Here is a 10,274-nt window from a genome sequence, read left to right on the forward strand (position 1 = left end):
TTGCAGTTGAGATGGACATTACAAACGCATCCAAAGAGGTTGTCGATGTTCCAAGGGGCAATAAGAAGCTGGGGAATCCCAAGAGAGTGGAGGGCCCTGGATGCAACAACCGATCGTTACTTCTTTCTTCGATGAGGGATTTATCATCAATGTGCATACCTTACAAAAAAAGGTTACCTTAATTGAAGAAACAAAGTCATGGTGGCTTGTAAAAGCATTTGAAATTTTCATCCTTGGATATGGTGACGGACTCCATGAAATTAGGCAAAAAACGATACTAGTATCTGAGTGCATTTTAAAAATCCAGTTGATTTTAAAAGATATCAAATTGATGATGTTTTTTTTAGTAATTTCTAATAATTTTGATGTATTAATATCAAAAATAAAAAAAAATATTATGGTCTTCGAACAACAGTCCTCTTCACTAGCAACAATGGCTAACACACACCAAATTGTTTTCATAGAATGGTAGGAAGAGGAGGTATGGATGTGTTTCATAAACCTGCTGCAAAATGTCTGGCATTGTGATGAAATTTTGATAAACTAGTAGCAAACTTTGAAGCGGATTTACAATTCATCATTTGGTTCCTCGTATTCAGAATCAGCTGAACTTCCACTCTTTTCATAAACTTGCTTTATGACAGGATCACAAACTTCTTCCACCTCCTTCAACTTCTCTTCAAAATCATCCTTCTCTGCATTTTGGTTACCGTCTAACCATTCAAGTGCTTCCTTCAATGCAGTTTCGATCCTATCTTTATCACCCGAATCGATCTTATCAGCAAGCTTGTCTTTATCATTGATTGTACTTCTCATGTTATAGATGTAAGTCTCCAATTTGTTCCTAGCATCAATCTTCTCCCTAACCTTCTTATCCTCCTCAGCCATTTCTTCAGCCTCCTTCACCATCCTATCAATCTCTTCCTGGCTTAGACGCCCTTTATCGTTGGTGATGGTTATAGATTGAGACTTCTTTGCTGCTTTGTCCTCAGCTTTCACATGCAGAATACCATTGGCATCAACCTCAAATGTGACCTCAATCTGGGGCACTCCCCTGCAAAAATATAATAATCAGCAATGGGAGCTGCACACCCTACTTCACTACATTAAACTCTACCAAACTATCAGTCAGTCGTGGGTCGTGAGATTCCAAAATCCCAAAATGTTCATAGTTGCTCTTGTTTACAATGACAGCTTACCTTGGAGCTGGAAGAATGCCAGATAGATCAAATCTTCCAAGCTCACGGCAATCCTTTGTTAAGCTTCTTTCACCTTCATAAACCTGAAATTTCAAGAACGAATAAGCCTGACGACGTATACACAAGTACAGATAATGGTCAGTAGCATTAGGTATTTCACATACCTTTATAGACACTGTGGTTTGCTGGTCTTGGTAGGTGGTGAAGATTTGGGACTTCTTAGTCGGTATAACAGTGTTCCTTGGGATCAATTTTGTCATTACGCCCCCAACTGTCTCAATACCGAGGCTCAGAGGAGTAACATCAAGTAGAAGAAGGCCTGAAACAAAAAAAAAAAAGAATCCTATTAGGCATTTCCTGAACATAAATAGCTTCTTTTATCAACAGTATCACATCCAAACAGAAGCACAGAAAAATAAGAGCTAAGTAGCAACCTTTGGTTTCCTCTCCGCCTTCGCCACTAAGAATTCCACCTTGAACAGCAGCACCATAAGCAACAGCCTCATCTGGATTCACGCCCTTGTTAGGTTCCTTCCCATCAAAATATTCTTTCAACATTTCTTGCACTTTGGGAATTCTGGTACTTCCACCAACAAGCACAATCTCCTTGATATCAGCCTTCTTTAATCCCGCATCATCCATAGCCTTCTTCACTATCCCCAGTGTCTTCTTAAATAAGTCCATGTTCAACTCTTCGAATCTTGCCCTTGTTATTGGCTCTGAGAAATCAATGCCATCAATGAGTGATTCAATCTCTACTCGAACTTGGTGTTGGCTACTCAACGCCCTCTTAGCTCTCTCACATTCCCTTCGAAGCTTCCCAAGAGCCTTCTTATCTATACTTATGTCTTTGTTGTACTTCTTCTTGACCAACTTGATGAAATAGTCCATCAATCTCTGATCAAAGTCCTCTCCTCCCAAGTGGGTGTCTCCACTAGTAGAAAGAACCTCAAAAACACCATTATCAATAGTCAAGATGCTAACATCAAATGTACCACCACCAAGATCATAAACCAAAATGTTCATATCTCCTCCTTTCTTGTCCAAGCCATAGGCAATAGCTGCAGCTGTTGGCTCATTGATTATCCGAGGCACATTTAGCCCGGCAATGATGCCTGCATCCTTCGTCGCTTGCCTTTGAGCATCATTGAAGTAAGCTACAAAAAAGAACAAAAGGAAACTCCGTCGGACAATATTCAAACATAAAATCTGAATAAGAACCAAAGAAAAAGGTTTGAAATGTACCAGGAACAGTGACAACTGCGTTTTTAATCTTCTTCCCCAAGTAAGACTCGGCTGTTTCTTTCATCTTTCCCAATATCATAGCACTGATTTCCTCGGGGCTAAACACTTTAGTCTCTCCTTTCACCTTCACCTGTATATAAGACTTACCATCCTTGTTCACAACCTTATAAGGTAAGAACTTTATATCTCTTTGAACTTCTGGATCATCAAACCTACACCAAACAATACGAAATGAGCACCAACCGAGTTCAATTCACTACCGCGATTACAAAATATATTCAAATTACGACAATGCGAAAGACTTTAAGAGTGGCTTCTTCTTACTTTCTTCCAATGAGACGCTTAACACCAAATATTGTGCGTTCAGGATTCATAGGAGCCTGATTCTTTGCAGCCTCTCCAATCAAACGCTCGGTATCGGTGAAGGCCACCCATGAAGGAGTTACTCTATTACCTTGATCATTGGCTATAATCTCCACGTGGCCGTCCCGAGAGACAGCCACGCAAGAGTAAGTAGTCCCAAGATCAATGCCAATCACAGTCCCTAGCTTTGGTCCACCATCTGCTGCCACTACTAATCCTAGAAAGTAGTATTCTTCAAAAGAAGCAAAAAAATGGAACCTTTTAAGACAAATCTCAAGATGAAAGATTGTGTTGAAGTGAATCAAGAACACCCAATATCTTTCTAATGAAAGCGCACATAATATTTCTCGCATTTTCTTTCATTTTCTATCTTTGAAACAACTCATATTATTACTCCCTCAACATGTTTGGTTTCCATGATAATACTACCCCCACAAAGAAACTACAATGATCAAGTACGTAAACTATCAAATTTTTTTGATTTATCAACCTTTTAAGCTAATTTCTCATCGGCAAAAACAGAGAACTAACCATAAAACACAACAAGCTTATAACCAAAATGAAATTCCAAAAACCTTTCCTTTAACATTTCCACTAACCTGAAACAAAGAGAAACAAAAAGGCAATAGCCGCTTTATGCTTGATCCTCATTGTTCTTGCTTTAATAACAGTGGAAATCTATAAAAAAAACAACAGAACAAGCTTTCTCTGTTTTCTTGAAGTGAAGCTCTGGAGGCACTTGGAAGCTGGTTATTATTTATAAGGGGTTAAAGTAACGGTGGGTGTACAGTTTGATATTGTTCAAACCAATAGAAATGATCCACGTTAGTCCTTTCTTTTGTTGATTGTGCCCTTCAAGCTCTATTACGTTATCTGTCCAATAGAAACCTTACATGTGGATATTCGCGGGTTCCGTCTTGAAGGTTCTTGATTTTTGAAGAGAGTTGTGGCGGGTTTAACTGTTTCTGGAGTATTTAATATAAAAAAAGGGAGGCTGTTTTCTTTTAAAAAACGATGTCTTTATCGATTTTCTCCCTCAATTTCCATCAGTATAATTAACTCTGGCCAGCTCGATAACTCAATCTAAAACTAATTAATCTTGAGTCAGCTTTCCTCCATCCTAAAATTTCAAAACATTTGACTCATGACTCAAGCTTTCTAAGACTAAAATATTAAATTTATTAGTACTAGATTAAATTTAATTTATTAGAATTGAGTCTAAATTAAATTAAAAAATACATATTTATTATGCCTGAAACTAAATTTATTAGGTCTAAGTCTAAATTAAATTTATTGGATTTAAAACTAAATTAAATTAAAAAACACATTTGAACTACATTTTATGGTTCTTACTTTAATAGATATTTTAAGTAATTTTCATTTTAATTTTTCTAAGATATCCTTTAGACAAAGGATATTTGAAATAATTTATAAATGACATGTCTATAAATAAACAATAAAGCTATCAAATAAAAAACAAGTATAAAAAAAAAGAAGAAAATAAAAAAACAAGTATAAATACTTGAAAGTTCTCTTAAGAAAATTTAAATTCATCAAGGAAGCAAAGAATCAAAATCTTTTTTTTCTATCAAATAAATTCAAGGAAAAAGATGGTCAAAGTCTTTTTCTTCATTAAATCAAATTAATTTAAAATTTTATATGATTAAAAGTTTTTAAATCAATATGAATACTATTTTAAAAAAAAAATCAAACGAATAAATATTTCACATTATTAAAGTTTTTGAACTCATGTAAATATCTTTAAGTCCAAAATAAAATTTAAATCTAACAGTTAATTAAAGGATTTATGCATGTGAAGAGTACTTCAAGAAAATTTTTATTTTTTTATAATTAAATTTATTATTGTAATTTTGATGCTATTTTTTATACTATTTTTATAATTTTGATACTATTTTTAGTATATTTTTAATACACAAAATTTATGTACACACCCGGCAAAACCTCATTTGCTTTTTTTGGTTAATTACTCTTTTTTAAGGGAACTTTTAAATCATATGGGAAATTCAGAGAAAAATTGTATAATTTATGTAGCTGATTTAGGGTTTTCTTGCTTCCTGTATGTCTTCACAATTGTTTAGCACTAAGCATAAATCTGAAAATCTTATCTGACTTGGGATGATTAATACATTGACTGTCATAGCAAATCCTTTACGTAATCAATTCAGTCTAACTTAGCTTGCTTAACAAAGCCTTGATCCCACAGCTACCATGGATTACAAGGCCAATCAAACTAAACAAGCCAAAACCCTAGATGAAATTCACAAAAAAATAAGGCTACATTCAAGTTGGTGATTGGATGATAATCCTACAAAGTATAAACACACAACGCAATTGTCCAATCTACCTAAATGGAGCAAGGGGGTTTGGAATGCTAGGGACTTTGAGGCTCCTAAGTTCTTTACAGACATGATCTAGCATTCCCAGAAAGTCTCTTACAATCACGAAAATACGAAGTGGGTTGGCTTCATCTTTGCTTACGTTTCCATGGAAGTATTCAGTAATTTCCCTAACGCGCAATAGGACTCTATCTTCGCCTTCGCGCAACTCTTTTAGATTCCTTGCTGCATAATTTAGGAAGGTTTTCATTGTGTGCACAAAGTTTATGCTTTTTTTGTCGGTTGATAAGTCCTTGTTTACTAGATGTTGTAATTTATCAATCCCGTCTGAGAGGTTTGAGACTGAACTTGCAAGAACATCTAAGTCAATTGTAGCTGTTTTCTTGACATTGTAGAGTTCTGTGCTTAGACCTGAAACAAGGTCTAGTCCCATTCTTCTGTAATCTTCTTCCCTTTCTTCGACGGTTTTGGTTTTGTTCTTCTGATTGATCATCCCCATAATGCTATCTGATACTCGAATCCCTTCTGACCGGATTATTTCTTGGACAACGAAATGGAGTAAGGTAGTCTTACCATCTGTTCCTTTTACATCAGAAAGTTTAAGGAGTGCATCGAGCTTGAATGCTTTAGCACCTCCTCTGATTGTTCCCACATTCATTCGGTTTCCTGTTTTTAGCACTGCTTCAAGCAACTTTAGGAAGAGTCTGCTTGACCTGAGTTCTTTGCAGGCCTCCTGGCATAAAATAAGAATTAGAAAGAAAGAGGTATAAGTTGTGTTGAAATATTGTTTCGATGAAAAGTTGCTCTGTTGTATGGTTTGATGGTTACCTCTAGCATTGAAAAAGAGTTTCTCAGATGAACCACCTCATCTTCAAATATTTCTCTATAAAGCATTGCTTCAACTCGTTCAAAGGCAAAAGGTATGCTAAGAACTACTCGAACAAACTTCTCTGCAGACCCCAACTCATTGATGTTTCCTTTATAACCGAATAGCTTAGCCTCTTCTTCCTTAGTAGGTACCATCTTCGCCAGTGCTTCAAGTTGTTGTAGACACAAGCCATCCGCTGATGTCCACAGTATTAGTTGCTTGTTATAGCATACATGCGCTGTATATAATATTTGTGCATAGCACTCATTTCTAATGTTAAGTATCAAAAGAATTTAGGTTGTGTTTTTATAGTGTCCTTGGACAAAAGGGATGGATACAGAAGGGAATAGAAACGTGTTTGGTTGGAGTGATGGAGAAAAAGACATGAATTAAATGGACAGTTTTGGAGTAAATTTCAGTCATTTTAAAATAGAAAAGACAGGGAAATATATTTCCTTCGTTGCATTATTTTTGTCTCTTCGATCTCGAGATGTTAGTTTATTTATAACGTAAGACATCTATCAAGATTTCATTTGCAGGAGGAGATGAATTCTCTTTATTGAAATTTCTAACTTCGATTCTAAAAGGATGTACTTTCTGTATTTGCAATCTTTAAACTTCTGTTCAGCTTTTCTGTTCAAAATTATTCAAGGATGAGACATTTTGGGGTCTTGACCATAACATTTCTATCATAAATATTGAACTTTACAAAAACGTACCTCTCATTAGTGCTTCACATACTTGCTCAGCAGTTGCATTTATGGCTTTCGAGAGGATTGTGATATTCTGCAGCCTCTTTGGCTCAAGTACATGCTTGCTTGGTGAAGGAGTTTTGCTCTTCCCTTCGTCATTCTTCGTTGTGCCTTGTAAATTGTATCCAAAAAGCGACTCGATCATCTCTTCATCTAATCTGTTAAGAAACCTCATGTTAATAACTCCTAGTAGAAAATTGGAACTATATAGCAAATACAAACACAAAAACTTACTCAAATGAGCTTGATCTTATCTTGTCCCACACCATGCTTTGGTCTGGTGCTGCTCTAACTTTGTCCCAATGAAGTGGCTTCAATTTTGCCAGTGGTACTCCATCTTTTCTTAATGGTGTATATTGAGGAAGTTGAGATGGTGGAGGAGGTGGGCCTTTGGCAGAGCCATTATTTCCTTTTAGAAATGGAGGTGGGCATGGGGGAGGAGGAATACTCGACAGCGCTCGTAAAGGTTTAGGAGACTTTTGAGGTGGAGGCGGTAAGTCATTTCGAGTTGTTTGGTTTGATCCTGAAGAAGCATCTGACTTCCTAGGAGGTGATAAATTTGGTAATGAAGAAGAACTTGAAGCTTCAGATGTAATTCTGCTTGATCGCGAAGGTGTGCGTGAAGAAGGTATGCACATTCTTGGTGCCAGAGCAGGTGGTGGCGGGGGTGGGGGGGGGGGGGGGGGTGGGGGGGCTGTGAAATTCTTATCCTGAACTTGTGTTGCTTCTAGAATGTCTAAATTTGTAGGAGGTGGTGAAGGAGATGGTATTATCCGTGGCACATTTGAGGGGGGAATTTCTGAAAAATCACTAAGGCTACCAGCCGAAGCATTAGAAAGCCGAACATTAGACGAATGTGAATCAACAAAAGAGTGAAAAGACTCATCATCTGATGAATGGCATTCAGTGGGAATAATTTTATCCCCAGATGAAGAGTTACCGCCATCAGATTCATATTTTACCGATTCCCCATCACCATGAACAGACGTGATTTCCCTTGTGGAGGAACTACTAGCATTGTCAGAATCTGACTTTACTATCAATTCTTGATTTGACTCCTGCCTCTCATGCATTGAAGACTTTGGAGTGCTATGATTTGATAATGTGTTTACAGTTTCAGGAGTTTGCTTAAGATGAGTAGTTTGTTGCTCCAAATCCTTTTCTAATGAATTAAGATACAAGAGATCAAGGGCAGGATTTAAGCTCACCTTGCTTGCCGACTTTTGAGAACTAACAAACTTTGATTTACCCCTGGTTCTTCCTTTTTTCCTGTGCACCGACATTAATCTTGCAGATTTTTTCCTATGCTCCCTGAATTTTCCAGAGAACCAAATGAGCCCAAGAGCACAAACCAAGAAGGCAGCTGCTGCAGACACTAGAACTGCTACAAGAATTTTTTTAAGTCGACTTTTATCTTTGTGCTCTTTCTGAATCTTGTGTGGTGGTGGGGCTAGATGTTTGTGATGCAGAGGAGAATAAGAATGTACATGAATTGGCAACCTTGGAGGAGAAGGAGAAGGAGCAGGAGCAAAAGCAGGAGGCTCAGCTTCCATGGTGGCTGATGGAGAAGGTGCTCGTGACACAAACTCAGTTAATGAGCTTCTTGTTTTGGAACTCCTTAGTCCAAGTAAAGCTCTAAACTTCTGAACTATCAGTGTTTCTTTTTCTTCATTCTCATCTTCTCCAGAGACTTTTTCAATCTGCTTCTCATTATTAACATCTCCAGTACTTTCCTTTATGAAATTCACCTTTGGTAGGCCAGGAGCTTGGAAGTACCCTTCTGCATCCACTGAAGCATCAGTAGAAATAAAAACGTGGGCACTTTGTAATAATATGAGCATGAATATAGTGATGATGAAGATCATGTGGAGAATCTGAGGAGTACAACCCATGTTCCTCAACTAGAAATCATAAAAGCATAAATTCTAAGCTTCTGCTTATAAATCTAGCACATTGTTTTCTTATATTCTTTTTTTTATTGCAAAAACATTTATTTTTGGGTGGTGGAGGTGCTGTAACAGTGAAGAAGATGCAATGCAGCAATGCAGTGTCTTTAATGCTACTCCAAGGAACCCCAGAGCCTTGGCAGTTGTGGTTGTAATGGGCCTTCTTTACTTCTCCCTTCAAAGATTCTTATATCTGCTCACCTCCATAAATTCCCTGAAAACTTCGTTAAATGTGTGTTACACTTTGTCCTTAGGGCACTGTCATCAATCCTCAATTCTTAATTTGTTTTCCCATTCTCATTTTTAACTCTCTTTTTATTCTCTTTGTTACAGAAAAGCTGACCATCTGAAATATGTTTTTTGTCTCTGTTCTTCATCATATCATGACACTTCATCATTTCCTCAGTCTAAAAGTTCTACTAAAATCTCTAGCATCTGAAGTTTAGACAAGAGGTTTTGCAGTTGAGCAGAGCTTTTTAGTTGCTAAAAGCCTCAAAATCAGACCATGAAAAAGTTTCCTAGGTGGGTCCCTGTTATAGTTGGAATTGGCTAACCTTCCAAGAGGGTACTGGTGCAAGTTTCCTCCTCCAACCCCTCATAATTGATGGAAGAGAGAGGGGAGGGGATAGAGCTGTGTGGCCCATTACTTTCTTGTGTGAGTGCGTGAGCTTTTCTTCGAGAGGCTAAAAAACAACAACTTAGGTTGAACAATCTCTTAATGTTGAATTATGGGATGCTAAAAGGGTTGCTGCCATCAAAGAAGAGTCCCTTTCCCACACTTTCCAATGGCTCTACTAGCAGGTAGGTTATTGCTGCTGCTCTCAGGCTTACGATGTGGCGCCATGGTTTGGTAGGACAGAAGCTGATTTCTAAGACATCTTTAGGTTATTTGCTTCCAGTTGTATGTCTCCGACCTAACCACAGAAGAAAGAGGGAAAGGTCTAGCACCAACTACATCGTCAGCATGTAATAGAAGCAACAGGCTTGGAAGTCTTAAGCTGGTTGTCACTCGAACCATTATGCCATCCACCATGAGGGATCTCTTTGTGAAATCATTTGAATAGTAGGGTTCATTACAGGTTTTTTAGCCCAGAAAAGGCAGAAATTAAGTTTCTTGTTTCAACTCTAGAAAAGGGGTACCAGACTGTTTTGTTTGCCACTAAACCATACATGAAATAAACAAAGTGTCGAGCCACACCCCAAAAAGCAGATGAAAACAAACCGGCCTGACTACATAACAAATTAAAGTCGTAAAGAACAATCCTTTTCATTCATAACTGAAAGGGTTTATCTGGGATTGTAATGAAAATTGTTTTTTAAAATAGTATTTTTAATAAAAATATGTTAAAAAATTTAGTTTTTTATTTTTATTTTTAAAATCAATACATTAAAAATTTTTTAATAAAAAGATATTAAAATAAAAAAATCTAGTTTTTTTTTTTAATTTTTTATATTAATACATTAAAAAACACTATAAAAATAATCAATTTAATTAAAAGAATTTTTAAAAAGTTAACTTTAGCAGAAGTTACATCAAAAATCCC

At 36.8% G+C, this 10,274-nt stretch overlaps 2 protein-coding genes across 2 annotated transcripts; both read right to left on the reverse strand.

The window, feature by feature from the left end:
* Positions 1-401: 401 nt before the first annotated feature.
* On the reverse strand, positions 402-3,527 carry LOC105125075 (luminal-binding protein 4-like). The gene is made up of 7 exons (XM_011025372.1): positions 3,407-3,527; positions 2,769-3,039; positions 2,445-2,656; positions 1,634-2,356; positions 1,364-1,518; positions 1,200-1,282; positions 402-1,054 (listed from the first exon to the last, which is right to left on the reverse strand). The coding sequence occupies exons 1-7, from the start codon at positions 3,456-3,458 to the stop codon at positions 568-570; spliced, it is 1,983 nt and encodes a 660-aa protein (XP_011023674.1). The 5' UTR covers positions 3,459-3,527; the 3' UTR covers positions 402-567.
* A 1,391-nt stretch (positions 3,528-4,918) lies between these two features.
* LOC105125076 (formin-like protein 11) lies at positions 4,919-9,705 on the reverse strand. Its single transcript, XM_011025374.1, has 4 exons — positions 7,019-9,705; positions 6,752-6,942; positions 5,993-6,228; positions 4,919-5,897 (listed from the first exon to the last, which is right to left on the reverse strand). The coding sequence occupies exons 1-4, from the start codon at positions 8,674-8,676 to the stop codon at positions 5,169-5,171; spliced, it is 2,814 nt and encodes a 937-aa protein (XP_011023676.1). The 5' UTR covers positions 8,677-9,705; the 3' UTR covers positions 4,919-5,168.
* Positions 9,706-10,274: the final 569 nt, after the last annotated feature.

The sequence above is a fragment of the Populus euphratica genome, unplaced genomic scaffold, assembly GCF_000495115.2.
Source record: "Populus euphratica unplaced genomic scaffold, PopEup_1.0 scaffold28.1, whole genome shotgun sequence".
Classification (NCBI taxonomy): Eukaryota; Viridiplantae; Streptophyta; class Magnoliopsida; order Malpighiales; family Salicaceae; genus Populus; species Populus euphratica.